Raw genomic sequence first — 22969 nt, forward strand, 5'->3', positions numbered from 1 at the left:
TTTGGGTGCCCATGTTTGGAAACCTGGGCATTAAAGTCTAAGTGTTTTCTTATCTGGAAGGTGATAAAAAGCATTGTTCGGATATGGCGGTGAAATGAGGGCAGACACTAGATGGATTTTAAGCTGCAGGGCACAACTTTTATTAAACTTTAACACAGGGGAGGGGCAATACTCGCCCATCACCTATATTTTCCTATGCCAGGCATGTAAGTGGTTTCAGAGCAAGGATTACAAGGTTCATACCATATAAACTGGAACTCAGGGTAGGCTCTCTTCAGCCCACCCCCTGAGGACTCAGCTTGCTATGAGTCCTACCACCTCACCCCCCATAAGGGGGACAAAGGGTCCAGAAGGGTGGGGACTTCAAAATCTGACCCAATCCCATGAGCCCAAGGCCCATCAACCCTGGTCATCTTCTATCCTTTTAACTGCCCTGGAAATGAGTCACAAATCGCGACAGATTAACAACTAAGCCAAGTACCTCAGTTAGGTCCTAAGCACATTCATACTTAACCTGCTGTGGCTTGAAGGAGCTGTGAGGAAGGTGCAAAACTCCCTAGTCCTCTACTGATTTTCTACATGGGAGAAAAAATTTCTTCTTCACCCCAACCAGGTGGTCAGATAGACCTGCAACATCTGCCAGGCTCAATTCCCACTTCTAGCTCAGGATGGGTAGGATGGGGCTCCTGGAACAGAACTAAAAGAATCTCTACATGGGCGGCGGGTATAATAGGCTGGGGAGACACTGTCTCCCCTAGCTCAGCTGCTGCCGCGGGACCGCGGTTCTGGGTTAGGTGGGGGAAATTTTTGCAGGTTCTGGGATGACTGAGGAGGCAGTATGTGCTATTCAGCTTCCTGGGTTCATTCATAATCTCCCTAGACTCCAGAGAGATTATTGATGAACCCAGGATGCTGACTAACACATACCACCTCCTCAGCTACCCCAGAACCTGCATGGGGCACAGCAAAAGGTCAGGTTCTTCTTCTGGAAGAGAGAGGAAGAGAAGAGTTTTTTAATTTTCGCAAGGCGGCTTTCGGTCTGCGGAGGGGAGGCATGGCTACGGGGGATTTGGCCACCCCAGGGCTACTCTGAGCAGGTTGGGGGGGCGGTGTCAGGGCTTCAGCTGGCTAGGGGGTCAGGCTCTGGCTGGCCTGGGGCTCCTCTGTCCTTGGGGAATGGAGGGTCTCAGAGGCTCGGGGCTTCAGCCACAGAAGAGTGCCAGGGGGTCTCGGGGCTTCGGCTGCGGGGGGATGACAGGAAGTCTCGGGGATTCAGCTGCAGAGGGGGCGGAAGGGGCAGAGCCAGGGCTAGCCTCCCCGAAGTGCGGCTCCACCTGCCGTCCATGTGCTCCAGGTTATATCCCTGGAACTGGGGAATGCTGACAATCAGTACCCCACCTCCCCAGCTGGCCAATCGGTGCCAGAGACTCCAAGAGGTGGGGAGTAAGTACCTGGAGTCTCTTAGCAAGAGTTTCCCTCCCTTGCTGCTGAGGCTGTCCCCTTATGTTGCCAGCCCCATCAAGTTCCCCCACTCAATGTGGGGGTGTGTAGCATTTTGAAGACTGCATTAAAGAACTATATTTCATCACTGTACCAGTTTTTAATATTATATTTATTTTTAAATAGTAAGTAGAAGTTAGCCTTTAATTATTTTATGGACTGGGGTTACTGTTGGTTAGTTTCACATTTAGAAAATGAGTAAAATCCTTTCAAGTAGTTATTCACATCGACAGAATTTTAAAACTTTTAAGTTATCAAATGTCAGTAGGTTTTTAAAATGCTGACTTTTTAATCACAGACCTTTTAAAGACAAATTTCTTAGCCAGGAACTCCAAATACAGTCCCCTTGTGCTTCAAAACAATCATGTTTTAAGCTCAAGGAATATTTTTTATTATAGGAAACGCCAGAAGACTTTTATCCATAGTGCTCTGCTCTGTGCCAGTGTAATAATATTGGACAACAATTCCTCTCTACTGATCATACATGTATCAATATACAGTGTTTCCAATATGGCATCAACCTGACATGTAAAAGCCAAGAGTCATATTTTCTTTTAATTCTAGGAGTGCCTGCAATCCTTGGTTCATTGACCAGAAACTCAAGAAATTATAAGTATCTTCTTTTAGAGGCGGGGATTATAATACAACTATTGAAATTCATTACAGTTTGCTGCCTTGAGATTACAAACCATAATTATGAAAGAACTTTGTAGACTTAAGTTTCAGATTTAATGATGGTGTCTCCTCTCAGTAAATGGTGGTAGAAATTAAATGTGCTTACCTCGGAACAAACATACCTTTCAGAGGTGACCTAATGTACAAAACTGTTGTTTAAAATTTGCAACAGTTGTAATGGTTTTGCCCTCTTCTGGCTGAAGGCCTGGCAAATGGCTGTAAAAGTTAGCACTATCAACAGCTAATGAAGTGATAGAGCTATTGCTTTATGTACTGTCGACATTGAAATGAGAACTGTGTTTGAAAATGATGTTCATAGAGGATTCAAACACAGTGTTGCCAACTTTTGAATTATTTGGTTTCTTTAAAGCTCCTGGAGTCATATCATTATCTGTAAATCCTAGCTTTCATTTAAAAAAAAAAAGATAAAAAGGAAAGTTTCTAGCCCTCATGGTTGGCAGGAAAATCTTTAAAAAGTGATTTGAGTGCCACCTAAAGGCTCAAAAACCAGAAGAAAAATAAAATGAACCATTTTTTAAATTAAAATCTCATAATTTCTAACCCAGTAGCATGTTTTTTGGGGCCTGACTCATGATTTTTGAACAATGGGGATTGGCAGTACTGAATTACAACTAGCCAATGTGGACATGACCAAACCCGCTTTGAGCCTAGACAAAGCTGACAGCTGTTTTTGAGTACGGCTCTAACACAGTTTTTCCCCATCCACAATACCTGGCCAAACTGTGTTAGAATATGAGTCAGCAGCAGCCATATTTGAACCTTGTTTTAACATGTAACAAACAATCAATTTGCAAGTTCCTAGAGGGTAATAAGTAATAGCCAACATGCATGTGTCACAAACAAATTATGCCAAAGAAACCTAATTTCTTCCTTGAACAGGTTCACTGGCCTAGTGGATATGGGGAAAGCAGTTGATATGATATATCTTGATTTTAGTAAAGCTTTTGACACAGTCCCACATGATATTTTCATAAGCAAACTAAGGAAATATGGTCTAGACAAAATTACTATAAGGTGGGTACACAAATGTTGAAAGACCATACTCAAAAGAGCTCTTATCAGTTGTTCACTGTAAGACTGGAAAGTCGTATCTAGTGGGGAGCCGCAGGGGTCTGTTCTAGTTCCGGTACTTTTCAGCATTTTCATTGATGACATGGATAATGGAGTGGGGAGTATGCTTATACTCAACTGGAAGCAACATAAAATCTGTCTACAGGCAAAAATCAAAATCTGTAATGCTGTTGTCCTCACGGCTGTATGGGTGCAAAACATGGACCCTATTATGAATGGCATATTTAAAAGCTTGACAGTTTCCATTTACGACCCCTACAACAGTTGCTGGGCATCAAATGGCAGGACTGGGTTTACAATACGGAAATTCGGTCAGCATCGAGAATCATTTGATCTGCACCCAGTTGAGATGGGCTGGCCATGTAATTCGTATGCCTGAGACCCGTTTATCAAAACAAGTCTTATATTCTGAATTAAGCTCCGGCAATCGTAAGCGTGGAGGACAGATGAAATGCTTCAAAGGCACTATGAATCATAATCTGCTCAAAACTAACATTTCTGACCTTTGAGCAGCTGGTGAGTGATCATATTGCATGGCCCTGCGCTATATGGGAATCATGAGAAGAATCGTTTTGAGCAGCTGGAGGCACAGCGCCAGGCACAGAAACAATGTGCAGCTCTATCAACACAGCTAGGCAAATGTCTCTGTGGCTAGTGCAGTAAAAGTTGTTCTCCCCAGATTGATCTATATATGCCCATTTGTACAAACCGTGATTGTCAATATCGTCCTTGAAGTCAAGGTGACTAGCATCAGCAGCATCAACATGCTTATAAAATTTACAATGACACCCAGCTGGGAGGGGTTGCTAGCACTTTGGGAGGGCATAAAAAATGACCTTGACAAATTGGAGATTTGGTCTGAAATCAACAAGATGAAATTCAATAGACACAAGTGCAAAGTACTTCACTTAGGAAGAAAAAATACAAAATGGGGAATAACTAACTAGGGACTAGTATTGTGAAAAAAGCTCTGGGGTTTATAGTGGATCACAAATTCCATATGACCCAACAGTGTGATGTCGTTGCTGAAAAGGTTAATATAATTCTGGAGAGTATTAACAGGAGTGTCGTATGTAACACAAGAGAGGTAATTGTCCTGCTCTGCAAAGAACTGGTAAGGCCTCTGCTGGAATACTGTGTCCAATTCTGGGGTGCTACTCTTTAGGAAAAGTATGGATAAATTGGAGAGAATCCAGAGGAGAGCAACAAAATAATAGTTTTCAAATATGTTAAGGGCTGTTATAAAAAGGACCGTGATCAATTGTTCTCCATGTCCACTGAAGGTAAAACAGGAATTAATGGGCTTAATGTGCAGCAAGGGAGATTTAGGGTAATATTAGGAAAAATGTTCCAGCGATAATGATAGTTAAGTACTGAAATAATCTTCCAAAGGACACTGTGGAATCCCCATTATTGGAGGTTTTTAAGAACAGGTTAGACAAATACCTGTCAGGGATTGTCTAGGTATACTTGAGCCTGCCTCACTGCAGAGAGTTGGATTAGATGACCTCTCAAGGTCCCTTCCAGCTCTACTTTTCGATGATTCTGTGTTTTTGTAAAAACCAATTCACTACTCTGTGAATACAGGTTGTTAGGTTTTGAGAATCTTCTCTTGGTTCAAGTCCTAATCGAGACATTCCTCATGTAGGTGCCCAATTTGTCATTTGAAGTGTGAGTCTTGTACCTCTTATATTGAATCAATGTTTTAGTATACGTGCCTGCTAATGTAGTATGTATGCCAAGTATACTCATTACTGGAACAGCTCCTTCTACTTGCAGGCTTGTGGTCAAGTGCTTTGTTAGTGTTCAGAAAATACCTTAGGGTCTTGCCCTCTAGTGGATGGAGGCCTGCAGAAAAGATACAAGTACACTGGAGATGTGATCCTCATTCATGCAAAATAATTCCTTCTGTTAAAGGGAGTGTAGTTTTTGTGATTTGAGTATGGACTCAGAGTAAAAATTTATGGATTGTGTTCTTGGCACTGCTGCTGACTCATTGTCTGATGTTGAACAGGTGATGTAATGTCTCTGTGTCTTGTTTTCCCATCTGTGAAATGAAAATAATTATACATAAATGCCCCATAGCAGTACTGTGAAGCTAAATTACTTAATATTTTGGTGACTTTTGGATGAAGAGTGCTATATTGGTGTAAAGAACAATTATGAAAACTGTCACATCCTGTATCTATTTGTACCGTATCATCAGGGATGTGAGAGTTACATGCGTGGCCTCAAAATTTGCCAGTTGGGATAGCTTGTGCAAAACCTTCCTCCTCACCGCAGAAATCCTTTTTTTTTTGTGACAACTTTGCTGATTCTGGGCAGTTTGTGTTTGTCTGCCTCTCCTTCTTTACAAGGAATTCTAGCTGTATTCAGTGAACATGCTCTATTGCCATGAGAAGGAGCATGCCAACTAGCTAGACTTCTCACGAGGATACTCAGCCTTCAGGAAGCAAATGATCAGCCTGAAAACAACTTGCCAAGAGCTGTCAACATTCCCCCCACTACCACAGCCCTTCTGAACATGCTTTGACTGGCTTGTTCCCTTCCCTTTAGTTTCTCCACACTCCTCCTGGCAGCCGGAAAGATGGGATCAGAGGCCCGCATCCACCAGAAGGTGATTAGAGCCCCTTCTTCCTCTTTCCCCACTCTCTCATTCCCCAGTCCCCAATTTTATGGCACACCAATATTGAATCCTGAATGGAAATAAGAAACAGCCTAAAATACATGGGAAAACAATCACTTGGGTTTTAAAATTATAGTATACATTAAATATAATACACTTGTTTAAAAAGATCTACTTTCCTAAATGGCCTTTCTGTGCATCTTGTGCTGCCATAGAATATCCAGCCTCTAGTTTGCTGCAGAATTCATTACTGGAGTACTGCTGAAACTAGAGATCCTTTGTGCAGAATATAGCATGCCCTTCAGTACTCAGCTCTGTAAAAATAATAGTGGTCAAATAGATGTGGTTAAATAGATAGAACTGAAGAACAGATATGTTCTGGAAGACTGATTATATTATTGGAGAGAACATATTGTAGAGTATCGTATTATTCATGGAAGCTTACTTTCTGTGATGAATGCAAATGTTCTTTGCATTAAGGCAAAGAAAAGTACCATTTTTTATCTCATGGCACAAGCATGCTGCAGCTAGACAGAGCAGGGTCTGTTCATTCATTCAAATGGGCCTAAAGTAGTTAGGAACCCAAATCCCATTGAGGTAGTTGAGTATCTAACTCTTTTAGACTCCTTTGAAAATTCCATCCTCAGTGGAGTAGGTCCTATTCAACCAGTGACTGTCTAATCTATATGTCTTCTATCTAGATTCTTGTAGTGCGCCCCAAACCATGATAGTTCTGATTTGGTGTTTGACTTGGGTCAGCACTATTGTTATTGATCGTGGGGCACAATCACTGCAAAGGAGCGTAACAAATTCAGTGGATAAGTGGTTGGTGGAGAAAGAAATGTACCATGTTTGGGTTTGGTGCAGGTATAGCTAGTCCCCAAGAAACCGGGGAGCAGGTAGATGGTTGCAGCAGCAGTAGTTAGTACAGGTATAGGGGTGAACAATAGGTAATGTGCCTGTGAGGGAAAAGAATACACTGGCTGTGGAAAAGAAAGGGAGGCTGCAAGCTTCAAGGAGGGAGAGGTAGGTGCCTGGGAGAAGGTGAGAGTGTGGAGGAGAGCTGGAGAAGTGGTAAGAGGAAAGCTGAGAACTAAGGAATGAATAAAAGAAATAGGCGCCTTTTGTATCTCCAACTACCAGCTTGCTCCCCAGTTTTCAGAACCCCACTGTTCACTCCCTCCACAACCGTACAAATACACACAGAGACAGGTGTCCTGGTTTTACATTTCAGACTTCAGGGTCATGATATGTAAAGTGCACACCTCTTAAATAAAGAACAGATAAACTTCTTAAAGAGACACATTGGCTGTATCCCTAAAGTTCCAACGTGCTGTTAATGCTGTCTGAGATGATGCCCACTGTAACCTTCCTGTAATAAAGCAACCGTTCCTGCAAAAAGGTGGGCAGCAAAAATCCACATGTGAAAAAAATCTTTTTTTAACTTCACAAAAGGTCAACTTGGATCTGTCAGGGAGAGGTAGGGAAAACAGATTTTTTTTAATGTAAGCAAATCAATCTTGGCAGCCTGCCAACACAATCCAAAACTGTGAGGTAACATGTTTAACACCCTACTAGGCTGAGGTGTAAACAGCAGGTACTACATGCATGACAAAGCATCATCTACTTTTGTGACAGTGCCTCATAAATACTGTGGAAAGAATGCCTCTCCATGCCAGTATTTGTCGCACATAAATATTTGTAATAGTTGCTATGGCAGTTGAGAAAGGAAAGATTAAAATCAGGAAATGGTGAAAGCTGTCTGAAGACAAAGAAGTGTTTCCAGAGAGACTACAGAAAGCTCAAACCTTAGATGCCTTGTTCCCTGTAGTATCTGTATCTGTCTTTGATAAAACTATATTCCCCAAAATGTGCCTTTATTAATTCAAGATGAAATCATTTCTTAATGTCTGAGTTATGGGGCCTAATATTAAGAGGAGGCCTCCAATAATTGTGGGTGCCATTTGTAGCACTTCAACATCTACCTGATTATATCTGAAATTTGGATGAGGGGCCTAATTGACAAGGATTAACTAATAATGTTGGGAATTTAAGGGAAAGCGTTGAGGTGGCCGAGACCTAGGTTCTGAGTCTGATTTTGTGTCCTGCAGTATAAATCAGGAAGCACTCCATGAAAGTCAGTGGAGTTCCACTAGTGTAAATGCCTGAAAATGAGATGAGAATCAGGCCCTCAGTCTTTAAGGACTTGGCCTATTGCTTTCCTGAGGGCAGCTGCTTTATGGACGAGGTTGCTGCCAAACCCCACATACAGTTTTATGGGGGGCAACGCCCACCTCAAGTGATGAATAATCTGAGATGCAGGGTGTGGACCGATTTCCCACTGCATTGAAAACTACTCCTCTCCAGACACTAATATTTAATATACAGGATGGTTCTCACTTTCCAAATTATAACCCTGGCAGTTCTATACAAGAGTTACCTTTGGAGTTTCAGCTGTCTTGTATTTTTTCCTACTGCTAAGCATAAGTATTTCTCATTTGCTGTTTCTGTGCTACAATAAATGATTCTTTTGTAATAGCACCTTTATGTTAAAAATGATTATAGTAGAATTGCTAATATTATATAGCCACAGTTACAATGCTCTGAGTATTATATGGAGGTGCCCATTAGTGCAGTTATAGTTAAGGGCTTGTCACAATTTCCATTATATAGTAAACCATTATTTTCAGGAATTTAGAACAAGGCTGTAAAAAATAACTCGAGGCTGAGGCTTCGCACAGAAAGTCTCAGCCCATGAGAAAATTATTGTCACAAATGTTGAGGGCAGTCAGTCTGCTCAGCCTATTTTTAAGTTATGAGACTGAAAAATTAAGTATAGTAGTTCCAGGGTTTAAAACATTTATTTTCACACTCCGAAGGCCAAATTACTCTTGGAAGGAGCTGCCACTCATGTCAGTAGATATCCAATGGGCCAGATGCTGAGCCCTGTCTAAATCTTCTTTGTGCTGCTCCAGTGATGCAAAAGGAGCTCAAAGCTGTCTCGCACAGGTAGCTGAGAATTCCTCCAGCAGAGGGGAAATCTCAGTTGGTTTAAAGCCACCTTTATACTACCTTCTCTCTGCCCATTCGAGCATAGGTAACAGGGTAGGGATGGGATGAAGAACTGCAATCTGGCTAATCCTCAGCCACTGGAATTGTCCAAATAGAGCCACTCCAGCTCGCATAGCCTTTATACTGCTCTAAATTATAGTGCAGGTCATTTTGTTCTCCAGCAGTGTCAAGATCTTAGGAATGGAAAGCTGGTTTATAGCCATTTCCTTCTCCACCACTGAGTTGCACTGAGCGTCTAGCCCCATCTGCACATCCAAAGTGAAATTTTGCTTCCAGAGTACAGAATTTTCTTTATTTCTTTAAATTTAATGTTTTAAGCAGTTAGATGAGAATGCATATTGGGAGTATTTGAGTGTCTTTCTTAGTTCCCGAAAATATTAAATATTATATTTTAAATATAGCATCTAACTACAGATCAAAGGTTACATTTCAAATGCTCATGCAAACTTGAGCTTGCAATATTTGTATGGACACCTATTGTACTGCAAAATCCCATATATTTTAACACAAATCAGGGAATGGCAAATGGGTATTTTTCCATGCAGTTACCCAAATTGTAAGAGCATTTTCCTGTTTTCACCCACAAATCCTGTATAGGTAGGTGCAACCCATTTTAAAAATTATTCCTATGAGTTTTCCAAAGATTTTCTAATATGTATTAACTTTGAACTCATACCCTCGTACTACAGCTGTTGCTTCTCCATCATCATTTATTATTTATTTATTATACTATTGATTATTGGTTTCAGAGTAGCAGCCGTGTTAGTCTGTTTTCACAAAAAGAAAAGGAGTACTTGTGGCACCTTAGAGATTAACAAATTTATTTGAGCATAAGCTTTCATGAGCTACAGCTCACTTCACCAGATACAAAGCTTATGCTCAAATACATTTGTTAGTCTCTAAGGTGCCACAAGTACTCCTTTACTATTGATTATTATAATTATTATTACTACCCCCTAAATGTGCTAGGCAAGAAAGAAATGAGACACACACTTTCTGCTTCTAGGTTCTTGCAGTCTAATTATAGATGTGACAGAATAAGTAAGACCAGCAAACACTGGATAGAAGAGAATTACTGATATTGATACACTGAATTATGATATATGCTAGGATGTGTCAAATCAATTTGTGGATTGAATACTATAAATGAGCCATTAATGTAATGATTCCAAAATAGATGTTAAAATCTTTTGGCGGAATGCTCTGCATTTCAGAGTTTCTTAGCTACCCACAGTTATTCCACACTAGACATGACTTTAGGGAGTTTGTACTGCAAATTTCTGCGTGGCTCGAAAGCTTGTCTCTATCACCAACAGAAGTTGGTCCAATAAAAGATATTATCTCACCCACCTTGTCTCTAATATTCGGGATTGACATGGCTACAACTGCGCTGCATACAACTTCTCTCCCGGAAAGTCAACACAGAATATCTCCTTATAAACCATGTGATAGTTTAATTGTTTGAAGTCATATTTTTGCTGTAATGGGGCAAGAAAAGTTGCTTATTCTCAGTTTTCAGACCCTTTTTTGCCTTCATCTCTACCTAAAAAGAAGTATTTGTCAAATTTGAAGTTGTGCTGCTATTATTCTCTAAAAAGAATGGTCATTCTTTGTTCTCCATCTTAAAATAAAACAAAATAAAATAAATAATGGCCAAGAAATGAATGTGTCCAAATCTGGCAGATCTAGTTTTGGCAAAACTTTGTTTGATATCACGTCTGAGTAAGACTGTAAAATATGTCCCTGTGTTTTAAAAATCAGTATCTTGCTTTATAATCATATAGGTATCATCATGTCAGGAGGTGTTTGCAATCATGTTGGTATCAGTTCCACTGATGATATATTGGCTCTTAAAGGGCTAATCTGATATCAAATAAAATATCCCTTTCACGTGAATTAGTACTGTTTTGGCTTTGAAACTGATTGGTATAGTAACAATAATGCCACTTAGTTGTCATCATAATTGTTCCAAAAAAGCAACTACAATATCAGAGGTGTGTGTCATATATCTTTTAATAATAGTAATAATATCAAGCATTAGAAAGTGCTTCAACCTGCATATCTAATCTGTGACAGTTAATACTTTAATTTCAAAATAAACATGAAATGCAAAAAATGATATCAATAGGGAGGCAATGTATATAATGTTTAGACCTGGTGACTGATAATTCCACTCTATTCATTGGCACTGGGCAAATTGTATGACCTGCAACTCTGACTTTGTCCCTCAGTAAAATGATACGTACTTCAAAAGGGGGCTTTTGCATATGTTTGTAAAGCATTTTGAGTTCCTCCAATGAAAATTGCCATGTGAATGCAAAGACTTTTTATTACAGTTAATTAATTTATTTTCCAGAAATATAAAATCAAGGCTACTTCAGCATCCTTCTTTGTACCTTGAAGTTTCTCAGATCCCCAAAGACTCATTTTTCATTCCATTTGTGCTACGGCACTGAGAAATAACCTTACCATTGTGGGCTTAAATCAGACCCTGTACAGTAATTTAACACAGTTCTGTATTATTTAATAGATTATTTCATTGTTTTCGAGTGTCTACCATGCCACATTTCAATAAGGGTTAGTTTTGCCATAAAATGTGGTCAAGTAATCTAAACTGTTTGTGTAAACCATCAAGAAAATAGCGGCATTTAAGGGTTTTGATTCATTTGAACTTTGCGGATTTGGACAAAACTGGTTGCTGTTTGTGGAGGTGATAATAGCCTATTTAAAAATATTGTTTCAGAGTTTAAATTCAAGTCACAAATCAGCACTTACACTGTTGAGTGAACTGCTACCACTGATAAAACTTGGAAGACTTGATTTTATTTTACATACAAAAAAAATTTCACTTTTCATTTTTTTAATGGAGAAAAAAGCATGTAACTTGTGTAGGTGTTCAAGTGTATCAATGCTCTGTTTTAATTAAGATAAAGCATTTTGTTTGCATATGTAAAGCAAATGTAATAAAAAGGAAACTCACTGCCACCAAAGCTGAAAACAAGGGACTTTGGAAAATATATGCTGCTATATAACTGGCTTAGAATTTCCTTCATTTTGCAAAGCCACGAGCCACATGCATCAGCTCACCGCAAAGTCATTAGGTCTTTTTAAGCTCAGATGAAAAACATTAACAAATACCACAAAAGGCTTTAGTATGGCTCCTTTGTTCATTCACATATGGCAGTTTATAACTCCTGCGCCACTTGGGTCGTGTGTTTGTTTAAGCTGCCTCCATCAGGCCAGCCCTGAAAGAACAAAAGACATCTTGAGCGATCCTAAGCAGGAAATGGGCTAATCTAAACACGGTTTGTGACACTATAAGTAGAATAGAAGAGGGAGGGATTGATTAGTCATTAATGTCCAATTGACTCCATATGGATGTTGCAATAATAAGGCCTTCTTCAACGCAGTAGCAGAGTTATTGAATTAGAGGTTTGTGTTTCCTCAGAGCTGACCTTAGGGAATTCCCTTTTGGTTCTTCTTGTTGATGTTTAAAGAGAATGGAATCTCTAATAGGGAAAATAGAAGCATTATCTGCAGTAACACTTGCTAAGAATATCATAACTGAGTGTTGCATTAATGTGAGATGTTGCCTCTGCTACAGTAGATTTTTAATTCTTAGCATTTACTTAGCATGTTTAAATGTCTTCGGAGGTGAAATATTTTAGATCCCATTAAAATGTTACAATTAATTTAATAAATCAGACATACTTTCCTCAGGTTCTTTTCCCTTCCAGGCTCCAAGTACTGTTCATGAGAAATGTTGGACCTTAGAATCCCAGCTGAATAATATTTGTTTAGTGTTTGGAGTGAAGGCAGCCTGGTGACCAGACACTGCCATGCAGGATACCTGTGCCTCAGAGTGGCTACAGACTTCACACCTCTTGGGCTAGTGATTTCTCTGTTCCGTTGTTAGCATTGCAGAGTGTCTCACACCAGACAATTGATGGGAGTAGGATTTGACAGTCGCTCTTTAAGTGCCCATGTATTCTACCTTCCTTGCTGGTAATAAAGTGTCATCTGTGTGTGGATGGGGATGTAAAGAAAATAAAGAGGTAAAAAGGCAGAGAAGGGATAAGAAATATGTCTATAAACCTAGGACCTAACTTGGATCAGTCCTTATATTCTGCTATCAAGCAGAAAATTTTGTCACATTTTGCAAAATCAGCTGTATGAATTTGTATCTAAAACTATTAGTTCAATGAAAAGGTATTTGTTGTATTTTTCAACTCTCTAAAGCTTTTGCCCATCCATTAATTTCAGATGTGTTTTTGTTTTTAATGCTTGTAAAAATATCAGACAAGCTGTACTGGAGGCTGCCATCCTCTGTCCTCAGAGGACGTGCAGAACAGAGAGTTGCAAAGTTATTTTTTTCACTCTAACCTATTTTATCCTTACCCATATTCTGGAGGGATCCATCTCTAAGAACAAGTGTATAATTCCAGTTTCAATGCCCATTCAGTCCTCAGCGTCTCTCCTGTAACCAGCAATAGCAATGCTAGTAGTTCATATTGGTATGAAGTATTTTATGATGTGGCCACCAGGGTCTCCTATTTGCCCAAATAAGAGGGCAGGGCAGCACCTGGAGGCTATAAAGGATCAGAGAGATGTTGAAGTTGATAGGAGTTTTTTTATTATCTTCAAGAGAGCCATGCTTTCAGCCACAGAAGACTGTCCCTTCTCTAAAGAGCTTACAATCTAAAAGATAGGACAGACAAACAGATATAGGCAAACAACAAATAAGCAATATGTCAAAAGTTACAGTATAATTTCCCCAACATCCCACTCACACGACAATACTTTCCCCCACCCTCTCCTCTGTCCAGATTCTGACCAAACTTCTTCCCAGCCCTTATTCACAGAAAGCACCCTCCTTCTCCCCTATCTATCCTCCGAGAAAAACGCTTAGCCTCATCTGGTTGTAGAAGATTTTTTAAAGTGTAAGTGCTTGGCCGGATCAGGGCCATAGTATTTTAGCTTCCCCTTCATTTTGTACTGTCCTTTGACTATGTTTAGTCTTCATATGCTAATCCTGAATTTAACTCCTCCAGAGGAGTTAAACACTGTGCATCTACAAAAAGTGTTCGCTGTCCTCTAATCTGCTTTTTGTTTTGTATTATCTCATCCATGGCTCAGCTCAACAGAAGCTGAAGAGCTGGAAAGCAAAACAGCCCTATACCCTCAGAAGCTGAAAGTGACACTTCTATAGCCCCAGCCTCTGCTGGGCTGAGGAGTAGATTTCCCTGCCAACTAAGCCAATAGGGCAGCCAAATCTTGTTTTTGTAAAAATTTTGAATCCCAACCAAACTCCTCATTCTGGAAGTCAAACTCCCATTCTGTGACTGTATTATGAACAGTACATTAGTGAATGGCCCATTCGTCAGCACAGACACACACTTGTTTAACTTTCCCCCAGTTAGTAGTGTATTTGTACATATTATTTTGCAGAGGGATTTTATTAGATAATGATGAGCAAACTCTCCCTATGAATTAGAGCTAAAATCCCTACCACTTTACAGTCTTCCATATCCTTTGCTCTTCAAGTTCCAGAATAGTCTCTCTTTTGTTTCTGGCTCACTCATTATTGTAACTATCAGCACAAAACAAGAACGTGGCTTGTAAAACCTGTTGAAATTCTGTATGTGGGTGAAAGAGCTTTTTTGATATTTGATTGACAGATTGAAGTTGTTTAGAGCTGACTTGCAGTTTGAAATATAGTTATTGTTATGGGTTTCAACCTGCAAGACCACATTTTACATCTGTCTCTTTTATATCATTAAAGCCTTAGTTATAACCTCAGTGAACATTAAGAATTTTTGCTCTCCAGTTATACCTTTTGCAAACAGAAGCATTTTCTGTAATGTATAGTATGTTGAACATACTCCTGCACTTGTGGGACGCTTACGACAGACAGGTAGTGTGATTGGTAATTATTTTTAGAAGCTCATTTTGCACAGATTCTTTTGTGAGAGCCCTTGGGCCTAGCTGCACATATTCACTCAAAGATCAAGCAGAGAAAAGCTCAACTTTCTTCAGCTGCCTTTTCCAGTCCTTCAGGTATGGACTTGCTCAAAGTAGGTGCATCAAAAACTTTGTGTCCTTTTTGGGATGTTTGCAGTTTACTACTACTGTAATTAAGGATCATTCCCTAAAAAAATAATTTAAAATAGATTACAAGGGTTGTAGTTTCATCTTCCTTTTCCAAATTATAATCTCTCAAAATAAAGAATTCAGTCCTAGAAAAGTCATATTGAAGTATAATGGACGTTTTCCTGCATCGGAACCAGAGGATCAGGCCAAAACTTTATTAGAAAGACCTAAAGACAAACTCATTGGCCAACTGTACATATTGGTGCAATCAAAAATGTATAGAGTTGTTTCCTAACCATGGCAACTGTAGATAAACACAGTCGCTTGTAAATGGCATGGTGTGGCAGTTATGTAAATCAAGACATGATTTTCAAGATAAATTGTATTTTAAATACTAATTATTTTTTTTAAAATAAGTTTTGAAATTTTTGTGGTGTTATTATCTTGGTTACTTCTGCAGGCACAAAAGCTGACCAGAACAAGGGAATTCAGTGTTTTACTTTTAGAGACTATATAATGCATTATACCTCTCCAAAGTAACTCTTTTCATTTGTATACAGTGCTCAGAGCTAAAGATTGTTTTCCTGATTCCTCCTTCCTCCTTATATGAGCATGTTTTGCATGCAGTTGTGTTAGACTACAGTAGTTTCCTCCTTTATTTAATTATTGATCATTACACTGTAATTACAGACATCAGGAGCCAGATGCTCCCCTCTGCTTATGCTGTTGGAGTGGAGTAATATCACTGGAAATATGGCAGGGAGTGTGAAGTTGGGAAGCAGTGTCACCTGTCTCCTGAGAACAGGGAAACCTCACTTCAGAACTACTGCAAGGTAGCAGCAGGGAAGGAGCTTGTGAGGCAATCCAGAGATGGGCCAGCAGATCCACCACTATGTGGATCTACAGGCCTCAAATCTGATGATGCGGGAAGGCCCCGCGTACAATCATGGGCTATAGTGGCAGTGGAAGTATTAAGCAGCCATCTGCATCATACCAGTATGTTGAGAGAAGTACCCCCCCCCCCCCCAAACCTTTCTTAGATATTCTTTGCCAAATCCATTTATTTGTATAGTGGTGGTGGAGTGCAGCATTTGGCCTAAGGATAGATAGACCCTCCCTTTCCCCATGTCAGGTAAACAGAAATTCTTGGAAGGTTTGTGGCAACTCCCTCATGATTAAACCCTCCCATAAATTCCTGCCACTTGTAGTCTCTTCAGTCTGTGTCAGACTTAAGGGAAGCTGGCAGAAAGGTGGGAAGGAAGCTCATTGGCACTGATCCAGCTAAGTACTTGGGCATGTGAGTAGTTCCAAGGAGCATTTATGCGCTTTGTTAGGGATGTGCTTAAGCACTTTGCTGAATTGGGACTATAACAAGGAAGCAAGTTAATGAAGGTAGAAGGTGTAAAATCATTATATATGTCACAGTTCAGGGCAACTGCGCCTGTATTTACCCCCATGGTTCACCAAGGGCACCCACTTTAAGGTTCCTAGATCCTCAGCAGTCCCCTTTCTTGGGTAGAGACCCATGTCTCTCTCCCTCCTGACTGGGATTTTTCCAGACTGCATAGTTCTCTGTCAACGATGTATATTCCCAGCATGCCAAACTGCCTAAACAAGCCAGTTTCTGTGCCTTGTTTTCACTTCAGAGGCTTTGAACAATTGCAGTTGACAGTAGTCACTCATTGATACACAGCTCTTTTTATAAGTAAGTACATCTATTCTTAAGATGAAAGCATTAAAGAGAAAACATATTAAAAACCAATAAAAGAACCTACACACACACACTAAAATGTTTATCAGAGGTGACCCTAAGCTCAGGTTCTGTTAGGTATTAATTCTTCAAAATCCCACAACTGGGCGTTCCATGTGGTTACAAGTTCATAACTGTCTCAGATTCAAAACCAGAACAACCATGAATAGCTCAGGCCAGACCTACACTCAGAAGTTAAATCGGGGAGGTGGGGAGATGGACTAACTATATCAACAAGAGATCCCCTCCCGTTGCTGTAGGCCTACACTGCAGCTCTGCGGCTGCGCTACGAGCATTTCAAGTGTAGACACGCCCTTAGGCTTTCCTTTATATAGCTTGGATCTTTGATCATGGCCTTGTATAACAGGTGAGCAGCAGACAAAAAGTCCACTCTTAAGAGCAAAGCTTCAAAAGGCTAGGTTTTTGCATAACCAGATGGGGGGGGGAAATTGCATTCTCTGTTTTTAGTGCATCCATCTTTTCTCCTTTAAAAAAAAAAAAGTCTCTCTCCCAGGAAATCCACTTCACACGCATTGTCCCAAAAGTCTAATCTTGTCCGACACATTGTTCACTATTGGCCTTCCATCACATCAGCATGCTACAGAGGTTACATAAAATCCTGGCCAACAATAATGCATGAACTTTGTGTTTAGTATGATGGACCCAAAGATACTTAAACTGAATTCAGTAAAGTTTTTCAAGGACACTTCAGGAAATTGCCTTATCACAGTATTAATCAGCTGGGTAGAGCAATTTTTTCCCTCTTTTCCTTTTCTATCAGTAGAATTGATTGAATAACTTGTTGCAAATTTTGACAATTTTGCACAGAATAAAGATTCATATTTTTTCATTTGTCAACTAGCTTCATAATGCTGCATTATCATTGCATAGTTGTTGCAAATTTTGGTATTTTTAAAAATGGAATAATTATACATATAATTATATACACATTTTTCGATTATTTGTATTAGTCCTACCTATTAGAATGAAGTCACTAAACCACAGTAACATAGGAAACCCCAGTTAAAAATATCCCAATTTTAAAATAAAGATATATTCTATTTGAGACGACGTGCAGGAAGAGTCTGATCCAGAGCCCATTTAAAGACAGGGAAAAGGCTCCTGTTGACTCCAGTTGCCTTTGGATTAAGTCCTAAAAGCACATCTTTATCTTCACCCACTCAGCAAAACCATTACTCCCTATTGCAAGAGAGAGAGAGAGCAGCAATAGTAACCATCTGTAAATGCTGAACACCTGTGACACAGTAGTTAACTCAGAATAATATTAAAATATTTTTGCATCTGACATTTGCCGCAAACCTGTCTTCTTTTATGTGCACACATGTAAGTATATAAATTGCTGAATCAGTGTCAGTTGTAAAGTAATGGCATTGGGGGCATCATAAATTTCCACAGTGATCCTCAGGAGGAGTCACTGTCGTATCTGAATGAGTGTTTTGCTTCCAGGGTAATGTATGTCTTCATCTGGCCCAGCAGTCAGCATATTGCCCTATGTTGATGGATATTGTCCGCTTGAAACTACACTACATTTCACTGCACAATAAACATGGCTGTCAACGCCATATAAAGTGAAATCAATTTATCCTGTATGGTCAGTGCCTTTTAAATGAAATTAATGTACTGTGGGCATGGTGGCAAAAAGGTAGTGTATTAGTTATGCATCCTCTGTTCTAAGACTTTTTTCATGTAAATGAATTGCCTACATGGAATTAAATTGTTGTGTATATAAAGTATGGTATTTTCCCAATAAGTTAGCAAAATTAGGATTCTGCATAATTAAAAACTAGAAGCCAGTCATTGAAGACAATAGAACAATGATACTTTGCAGAAGCTAAATATCTGACCTTATATTTTTGGTTAATATAAATTACCTTCACGCTGCTACAGAAAAATAATGAGGCACATTATTGTGCTAATTTATTGTCATGTTTTGACAGAACCACCTTTTTGTTTTTATCAAAGCACTGGAGTGTAGGGTGTTGAAGCCTAAAATAAAATTGTCACTTTTCCGCTGTACAGCCTTTTCCTCCTCTCTGTTCACAGCTATGTTCCAGCCTTAAAAGTGTATATCACAATTATGATTCCAAAAGTTCCAGGACAAGGACATGAGTTTACCAGGGTCACAGCTCAGCTATATCAGGCAGTTCCTACCATGTAATGTTCAGTTGTGTGCACTCTACTGTACAGTACAGCTAAGACTGCTTGTTGTCAAGAATACTGAGCTTGGGTACAGCCCAAGATCCATCTCAGGTTAGAGCATGCGCAGCGGAGTTGGAGGTGGGTAATGGCAGGCCATCAAGATTCACTGAAGTATCATTGTCAAGGGGAACCCAATGTACTAGTCACACCAACCTGTTGCTCTGGTATTAGCATGCATACCCGTTGACTGCAAACTACCGTATTACAGATGCGTGGCTTGATCCTGCATGATGCTGACCCATGTTCAGTTATCATTGAAAGAAATTTGAACTGAGGATGCTCAGCCCCCAGCAGAATCAGACCTATGTAATGTGCAACATGTACCCACAGATTAAGAATATGCTATATAATTTATTATGAAATGTTAGGATATGTTCCACAAGAGTCATTGTGAAGTACTTGTGTGAGCAATTCTACATCACTGTTTGATCCTCACGTGTAACTTTTATACACTTGCACCCATGGAGCATACAAAATGTACACGCAGTATTAGAACCCAGAACTAGAACTTGGTCTAGACTTTGGTACCTTGACAGAAGTAAAATATAATTATAAATACAAACAATTTGTTGGCTTTTACAGGTATTGTGGCTCTTGTTAAGACTACCTTTGGGTGGTTACATTGGAATCATGAAATTAGATCTGTTTTATCTCCTTGTATAGATCTGGAAGCAAGGGTGGGGGAGAGGAAAAAATGAAGCTAAAATGAACAAGGCATAAGAATTTGTTTTGTAATCGAAATAATAATGCTTTGCATCCATCTTGTTTCTTCCTGCCTTGATATTACAGGAAGTAAAGCAATGAATGGCTCTGCAGCTAAACTACAGCAGTATTATTGTTGGCCAACAGGAGGTGCCACTGTGGCTGAAGCTCGAGTCTACAGGGACGCACGGGGCCGAGCCAGTAGTGAACCGCATATCAAGCGACCAATGAACGCTTTCATGGTTTGGGCAAAGGATGAACGCAGAAAAATTCTCCAAGCTTTTCCTGACATGCACAACTCCAATATCAGCAAAATCCTAGGTAAGTACAAGAGAATAAATATATTGTGACTGATGTAGATGTGGCAGCAAACTAGGACAAATGCAGGGATGGATGTTTAAGGAACAGGCCACAATTTATTAAACTTAACAAAGGGCAGGGGCACTACCCATACTCTCACCAGCATTTTAAGTGGTTCCAATACAGGGGTTACACGGATACTCTGTATAAGTACCTTGGCCTACGACTCAACATGTTCTTCTGAGTCTTACCACCTCCCTCCCTGCGTGAGTGGGACCGGGGATACTAAAAAGTGGGCTGGGGTTGGGGGGGCGGGGACACTTTGGCCCATGAAGGTTTTCCGCTATCCCATAAGCACAAGGCCCATCAATAAAATCTCAGGTCTTTTACTTCTGGGAACCATTCCTTTTAACCTCACTGGAAACCAGGCACAAATTGTGAAGAACTAACATCCTTTCCAAGTACTATCGTCAATTGTTAAATCCTATTACTATTTAACTTAACTGCGCCTCCAGGGTGCTGTGAGGAAGGCGAAAAACTTCCTAGGTGCCTACAGGAAGAAAACATTTCTTTCCTAACCCCAAAACAGGTGATTGGTCAGATCTGCTATATCCACAAAACACACCTCCAAGGCTATCAGTACAGGGTAGAGGCTCCACTTGGCTCAGGCTAGGGTAGGGTGAGGGACCAATCAGCTACTTTCCTTCCCCTTTTAGCTAATGAATGGCAGAGACTCTGAAAGGGAGGGACAGCCCCCTCTGTGTATTCTCCCTCATTCAACTGGGGTGTCCCAATTGCCAGTTTACTGTAACAATGGCTTCTGGGTAAAGTGACCCATTGTATGATCACATCAGAAATAATTTGAACTCAAGAGTTCACGATTCATGCAAATGGAAACTGTACTTCTTATGGTAACATTAATAATTCTGGAAATATGTTTAATTTAATACAAATCCAAGATAAAAATTTATGTCAGAGAATTAAATGTCAGAAATGAATTATTGGTCAGCAAGTTTCATAACACTTGAAAGAGCATATATTCAATGCATATTTTCTTTGAAGGTAATGTTTTAAAGAAACATACATCAATGTTAGAAGAAAAAATAAAAGGAAACACTTGCATTACACAATTAAAATATTACTTAATATTAACAATTCAGAAGTAATATTTAACGCATATATACATGTGATATGGGCATACACCAATACATGAGTTTTGCCACTGTGCAAATAAATTGGCTGATTTTTTTAGACATTGTGAGTCAATGACTTCTCTGGAGAATTAGAAACATACGTGAGAATGAGTGGTGAAATGTTAAAACATATATTTGTTCTCTGAGTCTTTGAAGTGAAAGATGGATTCTAAATGTAACTCATAATAAATAACAGTAAAAATCAAGTTTCATCTGCAATCATTTTATTGTAAACTTTTGAGTTGAAATGCATTTTTAACAGAGCTGTTTCTCATGCATTTGTTATTTCTGTCAGAGGCAAAAAGACATTCTAGAAATAAATGTTACTCTGTCCTAAAACTTTTAGTATCTCACTTAGAGGTTCTTATATTTTTGTCTATCATTTTGAATAAGTTATATGAATAGCCTTTCAGTTTTGTATAAACCCTGCACTGTTTCAACGTTGGCAGCCATGGGGAATCTATATTATTTGTGTGCATTCTATGAAAAAATTATTAGGAGTATAGTAACTGTATTCATTAAAATGTAAACTTTTAGCATAAATATATCAGAAGTGCCAGCAATCGTGTGTTTGTTAACCATAGCATTAACCTGTCATAAATAAGTCTATCTCCATATAATATCTTTGCAACTTTTCCAGGACAATCAGAAAAGAGTCTGAATTATTAGAACTGACACAGAACATTGCTGGCTATGGATAATATTTATACAACTTTTCCATTTGTTGATGTATGAAAAATCTTGGTAAAAGAATAGCTTCCACCCACGTTTACCGCAGCTGTAATAGTTTTATCCAGCTGAAAGACACCAAAAAGTACTTTCTGCATTGCTTACCCAAAACAACCCCCCAAAACCTACCCTCTCTCCAAGAGTTTAGAACATTCTTTATAAACAATACAAGAGATCTGAATACTTTTTCCTCTTCCTGTATAAACTGGATTAGAATTTTTTACTACTTTTATTGGCGCAGCTTTCAATTAATGTTTACAAGACTTAAAGTGGTGTATATAACTGCAAATGTGCTTTCCTTTAAGAATATAACTTTCTAAGTGCAGTTCAATACATTAATTTAATCTGCCCAGAGGAAAATATGCATAATAGGATTTAAAATATTGTAGAGTGCCAATAGCATGCCAAGGTTATATCAAAGTGCAACTAAATTAAAGATGTCTTATTAGTAAGGGGTTATTTGTAATTTTGTGAATAAGTGAGCTTTTCATAAGTTTTCCTTGCTAAGTAGCAGAGCATTAATATCCATTATTAGAAATTTATAAGCTGTGTTCTCAAGAACTCTTGGAGAAGCATGCATACATGAGCAATGTGATAAGCTTTTAAGATCAACAAAATGACAGTAGACCCAACCTGACTCTAGTAATGTGCATTTTAATAAATGACAGGTTTCAGAGTAGCAGCCATGTTAGTCTGTATTCGCAAAAAGAAAAGGAGTACTTGTGGCACCTTAGAGACTAACCAATTTATTTGAGCATAAGCTTTCGTGAGCTACAGCTCACTTCATCGGATGCACCATTTTAATAAATAGCTCACAGAATTATTCTCAGGTCAAAGGTCATTAGTGTAAAGAATAATAGAAAAAAAATTGTTATGGACACAAGATCCAGATTTTCAAATGCAACTATTGATTTTAAATTACTCAATTTTTAGGTGTCTGACTGGAAACAATTTAAAGGAGCTGGATTTTCAGAAAGCGGGTGACCCGCACTCTCTGGAAGTCATGCCCCTTTGAGATAT

At 39.2% G+C, this 22969-nt stretch overlaps 1 protein-coding gene across 34 annotated transcripts in view; it reads left to right on the forward strand.

Annotated features, from left to right (window-relative positions):
• SOX6 (SRY-box transcription factor 6) overlaps positions 1 to 22969 on the forward strand; it is a 451795-nt gene that overhangs the window by 412022 nt on the left and 16804 nt on the right. For 30 of the 34 annotated variants that reach the window (XM_043549526.1, XM_037899741.2, XM_037899724.2 and 27 more), the window contains one exon: positions 19815 to 20048. In XM_043549526.1, coding sequence (XP_043405461.1) covers positions 19815 to 20048 — 234 coding nt within the window. The remainder of the gene's footprint in view (positions 1 to 19814; positions 20049 to 22969) is intronic. The other 4 variants (XM_043549523.1, XM_037899731.1, XM_037899744.1 and 1 more) reach the window with 1 other exon arrangement.

This window comes from Chelonia mydas, chromosome 6, assembly GCF_015237465.2.
Source record: "Chelonia mydas isolate rCheMyd1 chromosome 6, rCheMyd1.pri.v2, whole genome shotgun sequence".
Lineage (NCBI taxonomy): Eukaryota > Metazoa > Chordata > Testudines > Cheloniidae > Chelonia > Chelonia mydas.